General features: G+C 36.8%; 1 protein-coding gene and 1 pseudogene across 2 annotated transcripts; both read right to left on the bottom strand.

Moving 5' to 3' along the window:
- Positions 1-15,881: 15,881 nt before the first annotated feature.
- On the bottom strand, positions 15,882-17,500 carry LOC109078707 (cytochrome P450 1B1-like). Its single transcript, XM_042773442.1, has one exon. The coding sequence runs from the start codon at positions 17,277-17,279 to the stop codon at positions 15,897-15,899; it is 1,383 nt and encodes a 460-aa protein (XP_042629376.1). The 5' UTR covers positions 17,280-17,500; the 3' UTR covers positions 15,882-15,896.
- A 1,165-nt stretch (positions 17,501-18,665) lies between these two features.
- LOC109078701 lies at positions 18,666-21,399 on the bottom strand (annotated as a pseudogene). Its single transcript, XR_006162090.1, has one exon. The product of XR_006162090.1 is annotated as a cytochrome P450 1B1-like (transcript).
- Between the last annotated feature and the right edge of the window lie 340 nt (positions 21,400-21,739).

The raw sequence follows: 21,739 nt of genomic DNA, 5'->3' as shown, positions 1-21,739 counted from the left end.
TATATATTGCATACAATCAATATAACTTTAATTTAACATGAACAGTTGGTATGAAGAAGGAATGTTCTCAGATTGTTCTGGCAAGGTTCTTTCATAGTTATCAACACAGTTCCTCCAGGAACATTAATAGATCATTCGTTTAAAGTTATCCCTTTCCCCACTATTGAATTTTCCATAATTTATGAGAGGTTTCCCTGCCATTGATGGAAATTTACAGATTTAGTCTTTTACAAAAACGTGATTTCCTCAGCTTTTTGTTTAATGTTGCTTTTTCATGAAACTTACCCACATTCGAGTGTTGATAATAAAATATAGCATGAAGCTAGAATAAAATGGGCTATTTTGTTTAAAAGCAGAGGCTCTTGTTTTGGCATATTCCATGTTCAGAGGACATGACATTCATAGAACAAGACATTACAAATATTTTCTGGTGAAAATGTTAAAACATGCTAGCGGTGCCTAGAAACTTTTTTTAAAAGACGCTGGCGGGGAAAGAGTTAATAATGTTCTCAAAATGATAGAACACCTTTCATAGAAAGTTTTTCACTTGTTACAGAACGTTCAGAGAACATTTGAAAGTAACACTTGAATGTTTAAATATAATCAAGCGCTGTTGTATATTACATACAAACATTTTGTATTAGTATGCGACGACTTTGAAACTGATAACTCTGTCTATTTTGATAGTTAATCGTCTGCTCACCCTGTTCAGTGGTGTCAGTGCCGTCAAATCAGTGATATTACTGAATGTTTAACAGACACTTGTCCACTTGAAGTTGCTCAATCGTGGTTTGCAGGAACTGGAGGTCTCCTCAGTGCTAAGGTTCTCAGTGACGCCCATCACCGCCGCTGCTGCTGCATGCGCTCAGTCACGTATCCCTCCAGCCCTCGGGGGAAAAACCTCCAGACCCCTCCATGTTGCTAAAACTGTATGTCTTGGCAGTACTGTACTGTACTGTACTGTAAGTGTGTGTTTTGGAGCAGCTGATCTCACAGGTGTCTGTACGAGGACGTAACTCGACTCTGGGCTGGGATTCGCTCTTTTCCCCTGATTATATCAAACTCTGTCCTGAGCTCATTATGTTGTGCTGAAGCACATGGGACGTCCCAGCGGCCGAGGCTTTGACATTTGACCTGGGACTGTTTGATTTGGCACTGGTCTGTTGAGTGACGGGTCGCCTTGAGCAACGCTCTGATGGTTTTCAAACATTAGACATTCAAGAGAATAGAAAGGAAACACAATACCAGAATACTGCATACAGAATAAAAAAGTTATTGCAATTCATTTCAAATTTAATTCAATTTGTTACTTGCCATTTATTTGTAAATAATTGTGAAATTGAATAGCAGTGAAAATCATTTCTAAAACAATTTTTTTTTTCAATGTACCATTTATTAAAAATTGCATGTTTAAAAACATTATGAACATTAACTCACTCTGATATGATTTTGCCATCTGTTTATCATTTCAAACATAATTATTCTAGCTATTAAACCAAATTTCAATGTCCTAATGTTGAGTTGTCTTATCAAATAATTACTATATACAGTATATATGGTTCATTATTTAAATAATTAGTTTTACATACATACATACACTACTTTTAAAAATTTGGGGTCCGTATGATTTTTGAAAGATATTAATACTTTTATTCAGCATAAATTGACAGTAAAGATTACAAAAGATTTCTTGAATGTTCTATTAATCTGTGAATCCTGAAAAATAAAATGTATCACAGTTTCAACAGAAATATAGTGCAGCACAACTGTTTTCAACATTGATAATCAGAAATGTTTCTTGAGCAGCAAATCATCATATTAGAATGATTTCTGAAGATCATGTGACACTGAAGACTGGAGTAATGATGCTGAAAATACAGCTGCGCATCACAGAAATAAATTACACTTTAACAGATATTCACATAGAAAACAGTTACTTTGAATTAAAAATAATATTTCACTGTTTTTACTTTATTTTTGATTAAATAAATGCAGCCTCGGTGAGCAGAAGAGACTTCTTTTTAAAACTTTAAATTCAAACTTTTGCACAGTCATGTGCACTCACTTCAAAAATACTATGTGTTCACCTACAGTCTAGTTTTGTTGTGGTCCAGTGGGAAAATTGTCCTGAAAATCGGCTTGTTAGATGATTGTTGTTCTATTCACTTGTGTAAATAACCAGCCAGGAATGCTTAACTCTTTACATGCTGACTTAAATGCATCGTGCACATGCGAGACACATGCAGTGACATCAGCACTCGACCCTCCTTATAATATGTGGGTCACTTAAAGTAATGTTTATGAAATGTCCTTATAACTTTATTAATATTTGATATACAGTATGTTCTTATAACGCTGAGAGAAATAAGTTATTATTGAGTAATGGGTTTCCAGTGATGCAGCGATCAGATCCGTGCGTGTCTCCTGCGCTTTGACTTTAAGACTCAGTCTATGATTGTTTTAACAGCTGTGGGATGAGAGCGAGTCTGTGATCCGGAGAGGTTCTGTGTAAGTAGGGCTGATCCTATCTAAACAAACACACAAGGCCGTGAAGGTACAGACACACGTCAACCACAGCATCCTTCAGCAGCACATCTACTCTTCATTTATTTTGCATTGCTTGTCCTGGTGAAACAACTACAAGAGGAAGACAAATGTTAATACAGAAATCTACCTGTGAGTAAATCTCAGTATACTTCAAACACTGCATGATATACATTCATGTATGCATATGCATCATACAACTCTATAAATCTCTAAATGCACAATATCTGTCTCTCTTCTGTCTTAGCTGTGAATTTCACAGCGTTTTTCACCCATGTAATGCAAATTGTCCAGTAATCACTTTCTATGCTTGGCGGAGCAATAGTATGAAGAAAATCTTACTAAGCAAGTTAGTTGTTTAAATCTAATCTGTCTCAATGATATATAGCACAGGCATATGATAAACTCTATTGCACTCACAAGTAATTATTACATTTTTATCCACAATAATACAAAGAAATGCACATTAAGCATGTAAACTGGGACTGCATTAAAGGTAAATGCCCTTCATGGCGGCATACATGCAAAAAAATAAGTAAAAACATCTACAAAGCTGAAAAACTACACTATTTTTGTAGATGCATTATTATGCTTAAAATGCATTTGGTCATCAAGAGTAATTCATTATATGTGAGATTTTTTTTTTATAGGTGATTCCATAATATGCCATTTAGGACTTTTACTTCTGGAAAATTAGACTCAAAATTCTGCAAATTATCAACATGCATTAATCCATTAAAAAAGTGCTTTTGCCTGTCTTGTAGTTTGTAGAATGTGTCTGCATTAAAGAGAAATCTTCTTCTCGACAACGTACATGTAAAAATGAAGCTAAAGCATTTATCTTCACTGAAAATAATTTGGTGTAGAAATAATCATCACTAACACTGAAATCTTATTATTTATTTTTTTTTGCAAAATGTGCTCCAAAAATCCAATAAATAATTTAATTTAATTTAAATCCAATTTAAATAATTAAAAAACTTTTAATTTGCAAAAATATGAAAATATAAATAAATTTTTACAATGTTCAATGCTGAAAAAACAGCAACACTTTAACTGAAAAGAATAAACATTAAAATATGTTTTAGATCCGTAATTTGTATTATGCTTAGAATACATTTGATATGTGCAATATCTGTCTGAAAATCTTTGGTGTGGGCCTTTCCTCAGTGCATTACCTATGTTTTACACGGTTACATATCGAAAAGTCAACATTTAATATAAGAAAACATGCTTTTAGCCATTCAAAAGAATGTTTTCCTTTTTTTTTGCCATAATTTTTATATTAAGTGTTTTTTTGTGTGTGTGTGTGGAGAATCGCAGCTAACAGGCAGAACATTCTGGCAACTGTATGTTGGCAACAAAGTTATGAACAAATATTCTTACAGTAACATAAGAGTGTTTGTTTATTAAATTTATCTGTTCTTTAATAATGTTCTCGAAAACACTAATTTATACATGGCCCATGGAACATTTTATTTTTTTTAAATAAAATATTTTAGTTAAATCTCATCTTTTTAATGTTACTGCTTGTTTTGGAATGTTCAGAGAACATTCAAAAGTAACGTTTACACCAATAATAAAATGAAATGTTCTCTTATCATTCATAAAAAAAAAAGAAAAAAATGTTTTAAAGCTTTTAAAAATCTGGACATTTCACAGAACGTAACGTTTTCATAACTTACTATGAATATTTTCAGAACACATTTTAACTGCATTTAAGAACAAATTCACTCCAAGCAAATGCATTCAATTGAGCGGCTCTGTGATGTAGCCTGCACTCTGTCAGCCGTGTACATTTACCAAATAATGTGCACATTTTCATTTTGCTAAAAAAAATAGCACTGCAGAACATGCACCTCAACAAAACACAATGCAGATATTGCCGGTGTTCCCGGGAGCTTTCACGAGAGCGAGCAGACACTGTTTATTTGTACTGGCAGTATGTGCGCGCACTACCTAGGGGGTGGAGAACTGCTGTGGCCCGTGGACCTCCTCGCCCCCCAGAAAAACCCATTTGGATGGAGACTTGATGGGGCCTTGACTGTTGGGGAGTCAGCCAGAGTGCAGGCCTCTTTTAATGGTCTCACGGCGGAGGCACGTTCCCAGCTCTGAGAACTGGAGCAGACACACCGGCTCCTGTCTTAGCAGCTCTCACTCGGTGCGGTGGGTTTGATATGAGAGCGGAGTGTGTCTCGTTAGCCGTCTCAGACACCTGCCCTCATCACGACGAGCCTCGCATCCAAACCACAACTGAACACGTGATTCATACAAATCAACTCCTCATCATTTAGTGAATGACCTAATACTGGAGTTGATTGGTGACGTCAAAGTTTGAAAACTTCCAACAGATCTCCATTACTTCTAAAAAATACTGAAATAACATTCACTGTTTAATCACACTGCAAGAAAGTGATCTTCCTTGGTATATTTGTCTTGTTTTCCAGTGCAAATGTTTAATGATTCTTAAATCAAGATGCAATTACTTGAGAAGCAAAAAGACACAAAATAAAGTCTTGTTTTATGTAAAATGAGTTTGTGGTTAAAAAATAACAAATATTTGCCAGTGGGTTCATAAAAATCAACTTAATTCAAAGGGAAAACAAGTTTTAATGTCGACTGGCAGATATTTGGTTTGTTTCATTGTAATTTTATTCCATTTCTCAGAAAATGTAAAAAAAATAAATGCATCTCAAGTAAATCTTGATGTTTTAAAGGATGTTTAGATATTTCTATTGGAAAAATGTAATTAAATTTTTCAGGAAAGTTTCATTTTTTTTGTTTTGTGGATAAAATGTTTAATGTGTAGTTTTTTTTTTTTTGAGGCTTTTGGCTCAGATTTAAAGGGGTCGTATGATGCAAGTTCAGTTTTTTCTTTCTCTTTGAAGTGTTACAAGCACTTGGTGAATAAAGAAGATCTGTGAAGTTGCAAAGACTAAAGTCTCAAATCCAAAGATATATTCTTTTATAATTTGCATAACACCGCCCAAATGTTCATGCAAAGAAAGAAGGCGTAACGTTTATTCTCTCTGTTGCCGCCGCCGCCTAAGCGTGGAGCCGCTGTGTGTTTCGTTGAAGTGAAACTTTGTTTGGCCTACCAAAAGAGGACATGACTAGAAATCAGTGGTTCAGTTGTATTTCAACACAGTTCCAGAACAGTCCAACCCAAATATTCAGATGTGTGCAGCACATTTTATGGAGGATGAGGACTGTTTCCTGAACCAGCAGCCTGCAATGCATCTCTGGCACAATGTCTGTTTCTATAAAGTTGGGGAGTTCAAACTTTGCAAGGACAGTCTGGTGCTTCTGACTCACAGTCTGTAAGTACGTTTTTTTATATTTAAATAATTTGCCAGTGATGATTCAAACGCGAGTTTTGAGTAGTGGAGTAGAGCTTGTTGTTTGTTGTTTCTCAGATCACAAATGCAGACATGGTTTTATGTTTACGCAGCGTGATACGCAACGCGTAAAAAGACAGTATAAGTCATTGTAATCAGTAATTATGTTCCCACTGGATGCAACAAATGCCTTGTTTGTAATGGGTTTTATTGGTTTTGTCTTGTCTAGTGATGTCTGGATCGCGAACGAATCTTTCTATTTAACCGGATCTTCTTAGTGAACCGGTCGAACCAGTTAAACCAAATCTATCTGAATCGTTTGAAACGGTTCACATCTCCAGTACACACTAATCCACAAATTACTTCAGTTATTCAGTTTATAAATGTGCCTGACACTCCCTCTGACGCGAAATAAACTAATATCCTGAGTTATTCAGTTACTCCTAACAGTACATTGACTGAACTGCTAAAAGAAAGCGATGATGGGATGTGCACGAGCAGAGCAGCTGGACTGAGTCTCGTGCTGCTGGGACTCTGCATCACAGTATGTAAGGGGCGTAACATTTCCGTCACACGCTTGAGGGATTCGGCCAATCACAATGCACTGAATAGCTGGCCAATCAGAGCACACCGCGCTTTTCAGAACAATGAGCCTTGTAAAAATCGACACGTTTCAGAAGGCATGGCATAGAAGATAAACAATAATGTACATTGTATGGAAAATAATGTGTTTTTTAACCTTAAACTGCATAAACACATCTTTTTAGCAACATCATATGACCCCTTTAAGACCTTCATTTGTAAAAATGTGACTTTAAGACGTTCAGAGACCATGCAAGAGGAAAACTGCATTGTTTTATTATTCTGTTACATATTAACATGTCTTAAATAGAACTAGACTAATAGAAACTGCTAAATTCAACTTTTTTATTTTATTGAAGAAATGCAGTACACTGTAAAAGATTTAAAAATTTTGTTGGAAATTTTTGCGCTGCATTAAAATTATTTGGCTTAATTAAATTTTGTACTGAAAATAATAAATAAATAATGAACTCACTGTTTTGGTTGAACCAATTGAAAAATTTTAATGCAACATAAAATGTTGAGTTTTGTCCTCCAAAATGTGTACAGTGTAAGAGTATAGAACTATAAAATCAATGCAGTAGTAGCTTAGATCATTTCATGAGATTTTGGTTTTCAAATCTGAGCACTGTTTGAGACTTTGAGACCTTTACTGAAAGTTTAGAAGAGACGTGAGATTTTACTTTATTTCCTCAGGAGAATTATCTTATAAGCAGGAGAATTAAGACTTAAAGTCTCCATTTGGAGACTAAAAATGAATGCAGACAATAATAGCTCACATCATGTAATGAAATCTATGACTTTTGCAGACTTAGTTATTTTGGCATATGTGAGCACAATTTGAGACTTTTCTAAAACTGACTTTTTTCCCCTCAAGAGAATCATCTAAGAAGCATGAGAATTGAATCTCAGTCGAGATCGTAAAGCTCTCATTTGTACCTTCTTTCCTCTGGGATGTCAGTGTTTGTGTGTGAGGGCTAATAATTCACAGCTCTGAAAGCTCGCAAATCCTTCTCAAACAATCTGCTCTTCTGGCAGGTAGCAGATCTGAGTTTCTGCCAGATATCACGTTCCCTTCAGCTGGCAGGTTCTTCAAGTGAAAAAAAATCACTCTTAGTTTCTAAAAGTTAAACATTCACTTTATGCTGGACGTCTGTTATAGTAATGATGGTAGCTTTGCAATTAACTTCACATCACATTCTAAAACGAGTAGGTTTAGCTGTTTGGGCTTCATCTGAACTTTCTCAGGCCACGAGGAAGATTTGAAACGGTTCGACAGCTTCTAAATATTATTATCTGTCTGTGTGATGAAACCTACGAATACAACAAGAAAGTGTACATCAACAGAATACTAAATTAAATCAAACAATGTAAGAAAACGGTGATTGCATGACATTTCGAATGCAGAGACAAGATGGAATCAAAAGTTACAATAACATTTCTTGCAACATTCTACTAACTTCATTTTCACCCAAAATAAATTATTTGCATGTTTATTTTTAATATTCTAAGAATGTTAAAATGTCTAGTTTTAATGTTGTGATTATAATGTTATTTAAAGATTACAGAAACGTTTCTTAGAACGTTCACCAAGTACAAATAACATCATGAGGTCATCCTGAGAACATTGATCTCAGAATGTTTTCTCTCAACGTTATGAGAACGCATATCAAATATTAGTTATAAAGTTACAAGAACGTTCCACGAACATTACTTTAATTGTGCGCTCCTCATTTGGGAGTCACACTCATGGTCTTTGCGATCAAAAGTGACTGGACACCTGAAATTTAAATTTTATTTTTCTTCAGTAAAATCAATATAATATATTTTTGTTCAATAATATTTTTTCTTTTATCTTTTGTATTTTGAGAGAATTTAATGTTAATAATTAATATCTTTGCAATAATTATAATTTTTTCCCATTAAAAATAGTACAATTTCTTTTCTCTATTTTTTTTTAAATTATTTTTCAATCAAAGCAGTATCTCTGATAGAGACTGGGCCTTTAAAATAATTTTTTTAAGGCAGATTAGCACCTCCTGGTGAGAGCAATGAAATAAAAACATGTAATTTCATGGTGTAACCACTAGATGCCTGTATAGGAATTGTTGTTTTCATACATAATTGTTTACTTTTATTAGGTTGTGGATTTAAATGTGTATATATACTTTTTGTCAAGTATTATTTTTTTTGTCATTTTAAATGTTGATTTGAAGTGTCAGTTTTCAAATTATTATTACTACAGTCAAACCTGAATAAAGAAAACATTTTGTTATACACAACATTAAAAGTTTATAAAAATGTAACAGAAAGAAAGAGGAATTCTTTATCAGAGCTTAATTCTTCTGGGCCTGATCTGATTTTAACCTCATTTTGGCTACTTGGTTATACCCAAACCAATTCATTTGTGTGTGTGTGTGTGTGTGTGTGTGTGTGTGTGTGTGTGTGTGTGTGTGTGTGTGTGTGTGTGTGTGTGTGTGTGTGTGTGTGAGTGGATGTGTCTGTTTTGCACTCCACTTTTTTTTTTTTACTAAATTGTTGTTGAATTATTGATTTTATTTTACATAGTTGCTGTGTTACAGGCACACCAGTTCATAGGAGTGTGTGTGTGGGAGTGTGTGTGTTGATTTTGCACTCTAGATGTTTTGCTGTGCAAATGTTTTATTTTATTTATTTATGTATTTATTAATTTTTTGGGGGATTTGTAGATTGTACACACACAAATTTTCTGTATTTAATTTTTTTTTGCCATTTCCCTTTCACTTACACCATGAGGGTCACTATTTTTTTTGTGAACACTTAGCTTTTTTGAATCATGCCTTCAATTTTTTTGTGTGTTCACATACCAAGTGCCATAAAAGTCACCAAGTTTCATACCATTCTGATGAAGCTACGATTTTTAAATATTCAAAATGTAAAATTCTTCGGTCAAAAGGGGTTAAGAATGTTTTGTCCTAACATTTATAATACTTTAAAAAATGTTAAAGTTGTTAGAATGTTCCCTATTAGCTGGGTATATATTACACATAATCAGTGTGAAATTATGTATCTAAACATATTTATGAAGATTTGTAAGTAAAAGTTGCAAACAATAATTTTGCATGTTTTAAAGTACATTTGTGTTATTTTAAAGATGAGGCTTTGCCTGTCACATGCAGTCTAAATGAACAGAACTGGATGAAACGCTTTCAGGTTTTAATGATGATCATTTTCAATGCCGGTCGGAGTCGGACGGGTGGAGGAACCGCCAGCAAAGGCCTGTAATGTTTTCAGGCTGTGTAAACCATGTCTCCGGAGCTTTGTGTTTGTTAGGTCATTCCCTTAAGCACCCTTCATCCTCACGCTGTTATTCTTTACTATCCCCTCCTCCGTTTGGGATCTACAGATCTTCTGCAACCTTTCACAGATTTCCTGGGCCTCTGTGTAACGGGTCGAGTCCTGCCACTACATGTGTCACATGAGACACGGTGAGGACTGTTTATTAAAATTGCACGCTTGGTCCAATTTATTGAATTTTTTTTTTTTTTTTCAAATAAACTGTTTAATTGTTAAACAAATAGCCTCATTATGCCTCTTCATTTAGTTTTACCAAGAGTCACATTCAATTAAAACTCTGCCTTAAATAATGCTTAAACATTTTCACGTTAAAGGAATTAAATCTCACTGAGAAATGAATAAACAGTTTGTAATGCAGAACAAACAAAGAAGCTATTAATGCAATTATTTACAAGAAATCAGATTGTTGGCATCTGCCAGGTTACTTTTTTTAAATGTAGATTAGACCATGACAACCAGGACAGGCATAAACAGTTTTAGGTAACCAGCATAAGCCCCAGCTAACCCTAACCCTAACCACACAAGCAAGGTTAAAAATCACATTAGCATTCTTTGTTTTTGGTGAATTTAAGATGAAAATGTGGTCCAGTGTACTTCCATCAATGTACCTCAACCAAAATCATTTAGATTTAGTTTTTATATGATATATAGTCTACAGAGATTTAAAAAATGATATTAAACAGACTTCTGAATATTGATATCTACTCACAAATCCCCGTTGAATGATGTGTGTGGTCTTCATGTTTGCCAGATCAACAGAAAAGCCACATCAAAAGCAGCTTAAGTTCTTTTGAAAATAGAGGCAAATTTTCAAAGATGCTAAAAAGACAAATGGGTCATGGAAAAGAGAAGAAAAGCCATAATTGCTAGCATAAAAGAGGACAAAAATAAGATATATTGCAGTGAATGTGGCACTTTTGATGGTAAGAAAGCGTCAAAAGTTTTTACATTTATTGTTTGAAAAAGTAGTAGCGTTGCTCATGTGCAACATCATCTTTTCTTTTAATTTAAGAGTCATTTGCAGGGTCGCATGAAATCTTTTGCTGGGTAGAATTGAATTTTATTAATGAAATGTAATGCCTTTTGTTTGTATAATATTTAATATTTGTGTGTATGATAAATATTATTGATGTATGTGGATCTGGTTTGGGCTGAAATGAATCCGTGGTAATGAACACACCCATTACAACTGTAATAAAATACATTCTCGTTTTTATTTTACGAGGTGGGATTGATCGTTGGATATTGATGTCAGCCCTGAGACAATTCCGGTGATTTCCCATTTCCATGTTTCCTACTCCCAGCCACATTTTCTTGTACTTAATTGGTGTGTTTTCTTGTTTGTCACTTGCTGATGTAATACTGTGGAGAGAAATGATTTTATGTTCCGTGTGAATCGAGCTATCATCCGCCTATTACTTTTCCAGATGAGCTTAACCACGATTCCAGGAACGTTCCGAGTCTGAGGAACATCCCTCATGTGCTTGGAGAGTTGTGTTCTTGTTTACTGTGAGAGTGTGTTTCTCATGAATGGAAAGCTTGGAATTGCTGTGGTAATGGAATCCCATTGCCTGGTTATTCCAGTTACTGTGAGTAGCGTGTGAGTTTGAGCAAAGTTGGCTACAACTAATTTTGTCCCACTTTCTCATCCACATTGGTTCTTGACTGCTTTTGCTTCAGGGCCCAGATTTTACAAGACACTGGACAGCAATAAAATAATGTCTTTAAAATCAAAATTTGAAGTTTATTAATATTAGATATATGTAAATTGATTAGTCTAACATGTTTGATTGTTATATGTCTCTGATGGTTTCATGCTTTTTCCCATCATTTTTGGTAGACACCATTTTTGCAACCTTTTTTTCCCCCTCGAAACAGCACCTAGCGACTTTTTGGACTGTTGTCTTTAATGACGATTTTGTCAAATGTCATTGAAATTATAAATCAGGATTTGAGCTTAGAAGTGACTTCTGTTGAACATGGCCACGTTTCAGTCACTATTTAATACTTGTTTTGTTGTATGACAACAGAAACAGAAAAATATGTAAATGAAAATGATTTCTTGGGAATTTGGCTGTATTAAAATACAGTTTGTGAGGTCTGAGAATAGGAGAGAAGCAAACAGATGTAAATGGCACCGACAGCACACAGAACGCAAATGCGATGGTGTGATGTCATGAATATGCTAATTAGGGCATGATGCCATCTAGGAACATTTACTGACTTTTCGAACAGGCTGTAGCTACTTTCCATTGAGAGTATTTGGCAAAAGCGCTCAACACAATCCAATTTATTTGTTTTTGATGAGGGGAACGTTCTCACAAGTTTCACTAGGATAAGTAAAAGTAATGTTTATGAAACTTTATAGTTGATAAACGTTCTCATAATGTTAAGAGAAACGTTTTTAGAGCAACATTCTCAATGTCCTAATGATGTTATTTGTACCTGAGGAACTAAGAAATGTATTTGTTACCTATAAATAATGTCATAATCACTACAAGAAAACTGGACATTTCAGCGTTTTAGAAACATTTTAAAACAATGTTCCAACAACGTTTTTTTAATCATTAAATTTGTTACAGGGGATGTTTGCATCACTCTAATTTTACAGGCAGATTAAACAAATGTAATGTTTTCCTGCTGTCGAGATCTGCCTTTTTTGGGTCTTGAACCACCAGATCTAACTATCTGAGAGTTTCTGAAGACGGTTCAATAAAGAGATGCATAAAAGTACATAATAATTGTGTTGGTTTTATTGACTAGTTGGTCGATGGACAATCTTCTTGATCCATTCGTATATGTCTGCATTTGCAGAAATGGCTTTGCTGTAGACGCAAATCAAGCGTGTTTGACATCTCTGATAGATCAGACTGGTTTGCTTGTAAAATTGATGAGAAACAAACAAGCATTATTGAAGCAATGTGCAGCTGATTTGTTTGTATTTCACTCTGAAGCTCTTGGAAGAACTTAGTCTGTGATTGTTACTGGTCTACAATCTCTCTTTCACATAAACCCTCTTTGCTCGAGGGTCTACAGGTAAAAGATGCGTGTGAACAGACACTTTTCATGCCTGTATGTTTGTGCATTTATGAGCTCCTGCTCTTTGATGTCAAGAAGAAACATTTAAACTACAATCTAGCAAACATTTAGGTTAGAGACTCAGCCTTCAGTGACTCTTTTTGCATTGCCATCAACTGGATTTAGATTTTTTTGGACTGGTTTTATTAACAAGTTAATAGATAACTAATTAAAAAGTTGATAAATGTAATATTTCCCTGAAAGATCTTGAATAGATACTGATCACGTCACTACTAGTGTTGATTAACTTAAAAACACCAGTGTAATGTTCACACATCTTCCAGAAGTCACCCAAGTCTTACACCATCTCTGCTCTGGTTTAAATCAGTTTAAATGTGTGTAAGAGTGTGTATTTTGGCTTAAAATGTAGATGCTTTCCAGAAAGCTGGTTTATCTGCCTCCTGCAGCTGCAAAATAATTGTATACTATTGCACATCAATCTATTAAGCTGTCGGGCTCATTGGCTTCAGTCTTCCTATGGGAATTGCCTCATCATCTGTGAGCGGAGGAGTGATTTAGGGCAACACGGATGTGTGATAATTCTCAGAACAGAAGTGTTGAGTCACTACGGTTTGGCACCGCGTTCCTGCTGTTTTTGGCAAGCGTTTGTGTGGCTGGCATTGCTTCGTATTACCAAAAAAAGCTTTTCCAAGCTTGTCATATGCTGCCTTAATGTTGTTTTAGGATGTGCGAACTCACGAGCTGAGACGTTTTAATTAAGACAAGATGTTTATGAGATTTTGGTCAGAATATATTGATGTGGTGGAATATTTAAGTATTTAATTGTTCTTAAGCAGTTGTTACACATAGTTTTGTGACATAAATCAGCAGAATTTTCTGGCAAACTATAACAGGATGTTTACAAATTAAACTGTTCAGTAGACTTTCAGAATTACAGTTTAAAATGATCTATTAATTAGCATAATATACAATTGATAAAACTAAACTGTATGTCATAAGTACAGTGTTATCTTTAAACTTTGAAAATGATGTGGTTTCTTACTGTTTGCTTTGTTGAGGTTTGCAAAAGTGAATTTTCCATTGACAATTGAGGATTTCAGAGAATTTTTGGAAACTCACTCTATTCCCAACTGATATCAAACTGAATCGACACTGTTCACACCATAAGAACATGTTTTAGACATTTCTTTCTCTTGAGCTTTTTTCTAGTGATTAAACACTAAGGTTTGAAACAGTCAGAATATACAGTCTGTTTTGAGCTCTGATAATGATGCTCGGCTCTGCAAGTGCAAGAAATAATGCATTTATACTTTAAATATTACATGCAGTAGCTATTATAATCATCTGAATATGATAGATGTATATAGTCTTGTGTTGTTGCAGGGTCTCGTTAGTTCAGATGTCCATTTGCAGAGCATGTAAAGACCAGATGAGAAGGGAGGATGTGTTCTTTGACTGATAGTTTGAAACACAGCCATCAATGTTTTCATTTCTTAAAGTGTACTTCTGTCCAGAACAACAGAATCGTTAGCTTCATATCATCTGCTGTGTGTTTGCATAAAGTGATTCTTATGAAACTTGTCAAACGTGCTCAGCTCATGTTTCACCTCAAAACCTTTTGTAGTATTTGTTGTACTGGTTTAAATAAAAACTACTGTAATGCCATGTCTTTTTCTGTATTGCAGAATAAACAATCACCACTGAGAATGTGAAATGCAAACTGTCCAGTTGTATCTATAAATGCAAAACAGTTTCCCCCATTATTTTGAGTTGAAATATGACCCGTATGTGTTTCTATAAGAGTCACTCATCTGTGTGTGAGGTCAAAACAGAGGTGAAAACATCTGATGGTACATTGTTTTTTTTTTTTAAAGCCGAAACCTCAGCAAATCTAGAGGCCAACGATGGGGGCATCCTGGAGAACGACCGTTTTTCAGTGTTTTTCAGTGGGGAGGTTTATCAGAAAGACATGTCTCGTGAGTGTGCGTTTGCGTGTGTGGTTCGCAGTAAATCAGGGGCATGTACTGTGGCTACCCTGCGTGGCCCATAACACCCTGGCCCCCCTCCAGAGCGCTGCGGTGTCATGACAGGAAGCGAGAGAGGAAAGCAGTGTGTGTCTGCTATGAATTAACCAGTCTAAATGTAAGACTCCCTCTGAGACTCCCTCTGTGCATGTGGGCCGCAAAGCAGCTTTGCACGTTTTTGCATGTATGTGTGTGTGTGTGTGTGAAAAGATGCTATTTGGACGCCACCACCTCTGCTACGGAAAAGTAAATTAGTAAATACATTTAGACCTCTAATTTACATGACTGACAAGCAGTGTTTTATTAATATTTATGTGTGTGTTTGTACAGCAAACCAGCAGATGTGGCAAGCAAAGCATGGCTGTTTTGAAGCAACTTAGTGAGCTTGAATATAAATATTTAATACTGTGTATTTCATTAAATTAAAGTCAACAATGCATTTTATATACATCTATAAAAACAGTTTTAAGTCACATATCTGAATTTTTATTTTTATTTTTTATTTTTTTTACGAACTTAGTAAAAAAAATTTTTTTTTACTTTTTAAAAATTACAAACAAACATGTTTTTTGCCATTGAATCAATAATAAACGGGATTTCTTTTGGTATTCTTTTGTATATTTATTAAAAGCAATATATTTTAAATTGTTCTTTTAATGACCAGAAGACTCTCCCTCTTTCTCTCTCTCTCTAGATATATTTATATATATAAATTCTAGAAAAATGCTTCAATATACTTTAGAAACTCTGTTTTTAAAAGTAGCACATAGTAAATTAAATGTAAGCACTCATCTCATTACAAACATTGTTTTAAAGTACTATAATTCCCTGCTGACAGCATTTCTTTCCCTTTTGGCTCTTTTCCTTTGGTTACTTTTGCTTTTAAAACTTTAAGATGTAGTCGTACATTAATACTTGTATATAGTGAACTATATTTATAATTTGAAGTTCAGTATTGCCAAATATGAAGTACATACCTGATTTTGCATAGTTTAATTTATCAGAGATGGTGGGTTTGAAAGCACACACTAATTTATGCTTCATTAAATACGCTTCCTCTGGGTTTGGCAGAGATTTTATAATCAAATGGCTTCAGTGTTAACCCATAAGAGCAGTTTAAACTCAAGTCCTGTGATGGGTCATTCTCAAAGGTTAGTTGGTGGATTAACATGGCAGCGATCAGGAAAACTTCCACTTTGGCGATCTGATCACTGATGCATCGTCTCTTCCCGATAGAGAAGACCATCACGCTGTTGGTCAGGTCTTTATCCAGAGCTCCGGTCTCGTCCAGGAATCTCGACGGGTTAAAGATGTGAGGATCCTGCCACTTTTGAGGGTCGTGGTTGACGGACCATTGGTTGATGAACACCACGGTGTCTTTGGGGATGTGGAGACCTTCGATGGTGACGTCTGAGGTGGTGGAGTGCGGTATGGTGACGGGGACGAAGCTGGTGTAGCGCATGGTTTCGTAGATGAAGGCGTCCAGGTAGGCCAGGTTGCTCTTGTCTTCTACTGATGGGAGTCTGTCACGACCTACTACTTTATCAATCTGCTCTTGGAGTTTGGTTTGGATTGATGGGTATTTGACCAGTAGAAGCAGCATCCAGTGCAAGGCAGTGGAGATGGTATCCTGACCTGCTCCAATGAGATCAGAAACCGTTCCTTCAGTATGAGCCTCAGTCAAGCCCGTCTCCATATCTGCATGATCAATCACGCCAATAAAGGCGTCACTCATGTCTCTTGTGACCTCAGGGTCGTAGCTTTGCCTGTGCTCCACCACTTTACCTTTGACAAACGTGAAGAAGTCCTTGTTAAGTTCTTTGAAGCTCTGAAATACGCTCCTCACAGGATTGGGAAAAGATTGCAACCAAGGCATGACGTCCACCAAACTCCCAGCTCCTACGGTTTCGCCAAACTTGTTCACTTTGCTCAAGAGAGTCCTGAACTCTAAGTCATCGTGTGCATAGCGTTTCCCAAAACAAAGAGCGCAGATGATGTTAGCAGCTGCGACTGTGAGTTCATGAGATGGATTGAAGTATTGGTGGTTTGAACTCAGTCTCAGAAACGTTTCAATCAGTTCCTCGGCTTCAGCTGCGATGTGCTTCTCAAAGGACTTTTTTGTTTGGCTGTTCGCAGAAGAGAAGGCACGAATGGTGGACTGGGCGATCTTCCGGTGCATCTTCCATTGCTTGCTGTAGTTGGTGAACGTCATGCCCGTCCCACCGGAAACCGACTGGAAGGACACAAAGTTCGGTCTGCCTGCAAACTCGGTGCTGTGTTGAAGCAGTGCCTTGCGTATGGCAGATTCTCCATTGAGAACCACTATATCACTGCTGCCCAGTCTAATTTGGTACACATTTCCATACCTCTTTGCCAACTTGGAGAAGGTGATGTGGGGCATTTGGCCGAGCTGCATGGCGTTACCCACAAGCAGCCAAGCGAAGGGCCCTGGAAGCCTCTTTTTGAGAGTGAGGTTCTTGACCCAGAAACAAGCCTACAACCCTCCAGACAGCAGAGGACGATGAAAGATGCAACGAGGGCTGGCTGGATTTGTCCGCTCCATTGCTTGAGGATACTACTACCATTAAGGCCAAACTGACTCTCCACACATTACGGCCGGAGAGCAGACGCCTGGACACACATTGGACTCCCAACTCGTTCTTGAGCCATCTACAGATGCATAATGCTTCAGACAACTACATACCAGTATGCATTAGATATATTCCATTAGATAGCAAAATACCAAAGCAAGTGTCATTTATTTTAAAGAATTTAGAACATTTTTGCAGTGCATTAAAAATGTAAATATGACATTTGAACTGATAATCGATGCATTTGTTGAACTTAAAGACAGTCAGCATTGTGTTTGTTTGTGGTTAATGGATCTTAATTGTTTCTCTACACCTGTTGATCCAGGACACCTGTGTGAACTTGAGGAGAATGACTTCATACATCCACTAAAAATCACCATGTGAGACACATTGAGACTTCAAACGTGATGAATAAAAGTGAGCATTAGTGAGAAGATCCTGCAGCATTTGAGACACGCAGATACAGATGCTGGCTTGTTATCTAATATGTTCAAATAATGTTTTACTGACTTTTTGGAGGGACTCTATTTGTGTGTATATACAAGACAGCAAGAAAATATCAGTCATTAGGCTAAATGGAGGTGCACCTTCGTTTAATGATGTCTTTTGCTTTCTATATATACACTTTTAAGAGGTCGTTTGTTTTATTTGTCTTGCTGTAAAGTGTTGAATTGTCTGATTAAGTTTTGAATAAAACCATAAACCTTGAATACACTGTCTAACATATATGAGCTCTGTAAGTCTGCTCTAATTGGGATTTTATTTTGTTTGGAATCCACAGTGTGATGCCAACTGAATGCTAGTGAAATCAAGTCACTTGAGGAATTCAGTCTGTAAACTCATGAAAGTTTTAAATGTTTTTTAATGCTTCGGACAAAGAACAGATACAAACAATGGAGTTAAATATGTACCATGACTGTGTATTTATCATGAGCTGTAGTTAGAATAATGACTGTTATATAAATTTAATAAGATAATTTGACTTCACAAAGATGTGGCTTGACAGAAATACCTCAGCAAACAGAAATATTGGCCATAAAACTAACAATAAGGATATATAGAGACAATATACATAAGAGAAGACAGATGCAGACCATTCAGATAATAAAACTGTCATTTAAATGCCTGGCTGGTTTGGTTTGATGTGTGATTGTATGTACATGCATGTAATTTTCTTATAAAATGTGAATCATGTTAAGAAAGAGACTGAGTGCATCTGTAAAACAGCACTTTATTTATTCCACTTGTAGCTTATTTTCCAATAGTAAAAACACATTTAAAATAATACCTAAACATCAAAAGAAAAAAGAAAAAACTGAGCTTGCAAAATATTCAGTGTAATCATTTACCATAATATATGCAATATGATATAGGAGTATATCTTGAGATAGTAGCTCTGATTTATACTGCTAGTTTTATACATTATTTTGAGGATTTGTGCATGTGGGAGAACCTTCAAAATGACATAATGAGGAAGCTGAAAGTTCATCCAACGTGAGGCTTAAGGCTTCTATTGAATGATTTGCTGAGCAACAGAACAGAGTCAGCAAAGCATTGATTGCAAATTGCCATTGTCACTAAACAAGTGACCCTTGTAGCCTTTCTTTAAGAATTCAGTGAATAAATGTCTATGCATTTTATTAAGAACAGAATTTATAAACACAGTTGTTTAATAAATGTTTAAATGCCTATAATCACATCGTAATACTGTTTTATGCAAGTGTAATTAAATGCATTGCTATGCCAAATCTGAGTCGAGCTCATAGGAAGTAAAAGTTCTCCAACAGCTGCTGCCCATTAACAAGACTCAACACGATCAAACAATTGCATAATATTACATAATAATTGATATGTCTACAGTGATAGTTGCTTAGCATTGGACCATAAACATTTCATATTGCAGTCCTTATATCATTATTTTGAAGCATAAACAATGTTTTATAAACATAAATCAATTAAAACATTACCTGACAACATTTTCTATGGATGTGATTAAATCAGTTCATTGAATCATTGCAAATGTGTATAAATATTAAATATAGAATTACTAAACAGCATTCAGTGCAGCTTTACTAAACTCATTGTTATGTGGAATATATTTGTAATATGTGCAGTCTTTGCTGGGCTTAAGTCACAAAAATAACTCATGCCGGCGATACCAAGCCAAACAGTTTTCCTCTAAGCTTGGCTGAGATTGTGTAATGGAGCGGCTTCAGTGTTAAACCATACGAGCAGTCCATGGAGAGATCCTGAGAGGGGTTGCTCTCAAAACGAGCACTGGTGCAAAAGGATGGCAGAGAACAGAAAAACCTCCACTTTGGCGATCTGATCGCCGATGCATCTTCTCTTACCTGTGGAGAAGATCATCACGCTGTTGGTCAGGTCTTTATCCAGAGCTCCGGTCTCGTCCAGGAATCTCGACGGGTTGAAGATGTGAGGATCCTGCCACTTTTGAGGGTCGTGGTTGACGGACCATTGGTTGATGAACACTACGGTGTCTTTGGGGATGTGGAGACCTTCGATGGTGACGTCTGAGGTGGTGGAGTGCGGTATGGTGACGGGGACGAAGCTGGTGTAGCGCATGGTTTCGTAGATGAAGGCGTCCAGGTAGGCCAGGTTGCTCTTGTCGTCTATTGATGGGAGTCTGCCACGACCTACTACTTTATCAATCTGCTCTTGGAGTTTGGTTTGGATTGATGGGTATTTGGCTAAAAGCAGAAGTATCCATTGCATGACTGTGGACACTGTGTCTTGTCCTGCACCGATTAAATCAGTGACCGTAGACTCAACAAAGTCTTTAGTCAGCATGCTCTCTTTCCCGTGCTCAATTACGCCAATGATTGCATCGCTCATGTCTCGGGTGACCTCAGGGTCGTACGTGTCTCTATGCTGCACCACTTTGTCCTTCACATAAGCGAAGAACTCTTCATTAATGAGCTTGAAGTTTTGATAAACGCTTCGGACCGGATTCGGAAACGACTGCAACCAAGGCATGACATCCACCAGGCTTCCAGCACCAACAGTTTCCCCAAACTTTTCCACTCTTTTCAGGAGAGTCCTGAACTCGGGATCGTCAAGGCCGTAGCGTTTACCAAAGCAAAGCGCGCAGATGACGTTTGCGGCGGCGACGGTGAATTCGTGTGAAGGATTGAAGTCTCGTCTGTCGGCGCTGAGCCTTAGAAACTTCTGGACCAGATCCATGGCTTCGCCTACAACGTGTTGTTCGAATGTCTGTTTGGTTTGAGTGTTTGCCATCGAGAATGCTCTCAAAGTCGATTGAGCTACTTTCCGATGCACCTTCCACTGTTTGCTGTAACTGCTGAACACCATGCTCCGACCGCCGGAGATCATCTGAAAAGACAGAAAGTTTGGCCTCCCGGCAAATTCAGTGCTGTGTTCAATGAGCGCCTTGCGTATAGCCACATCTCCATTCAGAACCACAATGTCGCTTCGCCCGAGTCTGATCTGGTAGACGTTTCCGTACTTCTTTGCCAGCTTGGAGAAGGTGATGTGTGGCATTTGTCCCAGCTGCATGGCATTGCCCACCAAGGGCCAGGCGAAAGGGCCTGGAAGCCTTTTCTTGATTGTGAGATTTCTGACCCAAAGACAGGCCTCCAGGAAGAAGAGGATGATGAAGGATGCTATCAAAGCCGGCTGAACCTGTCCGCCCCATTCCTTCATGATGCTGCCGCTCTCAAACTCAGCTTCAGTCAGAGCCATTCTTCTGATGCACTTTAATTCTTCTGATGAGATTCTGTTTTCTGCTCAAATAATGTTCATGTTCAATACTATATATACAGAAATAAAAGCATCCATTTAAAAAAATAATCTAATCTGTTTCAGATTAAAAATCAATATAAACTCTCTCTCTTGGTTGCCAGTTCAGTCTGTTTTAATTAATCTGCATGCATTGGGTTTTCAACCCTCTTTAATTTTTTCCTGATTAAGCTGACAGGGTTTTCTGAGCTGTTTGGATGGATCCATGTCTTTTATATATGTTTGCAGCACAGGGGGCAGGACCCGATGCTATCTCACTCCTCCCATTGTGGAAGGCGCAGAGAATCCGTCAGAAGATCTGAACGTCTGAACACGGAGATCCAAGTGCGCAACCGGTTCTGTTCATCGGGAAACAACGGAACCTGCGGTGAAATAGTGCGTAAATCATCTTTGTTTCGTTTGCACGCGCTCTGTGCGGAATGTTTCTGATAGTCATTGCGGAGATGCAGAGAAGTTAACTGTGCAAAACTCTTGCGGTTTGTGCCAATCATCATAACTCGAATAGAGT

This window comes from Cyprinus carpio, chromosome A17 (genome assembly GCF_018340385.1).
Source record: "Cyprinus carpio isolate SPL01 chromosome A17, ASM1834038v1, whole genome shotgun sequence".
NCBI classification, from domain to species: Eukaryota; Metazoa; Chordata; class Actinopteri; order Cypriniformes; family Cyprinidae; genus Cyprinus; species Cyprinus carpio.
The sequence above is the reverse complement of the archived record's forward strand: the minus strand, read 5'-3'. Positions and strand labels throughout refer to the sequence as shown.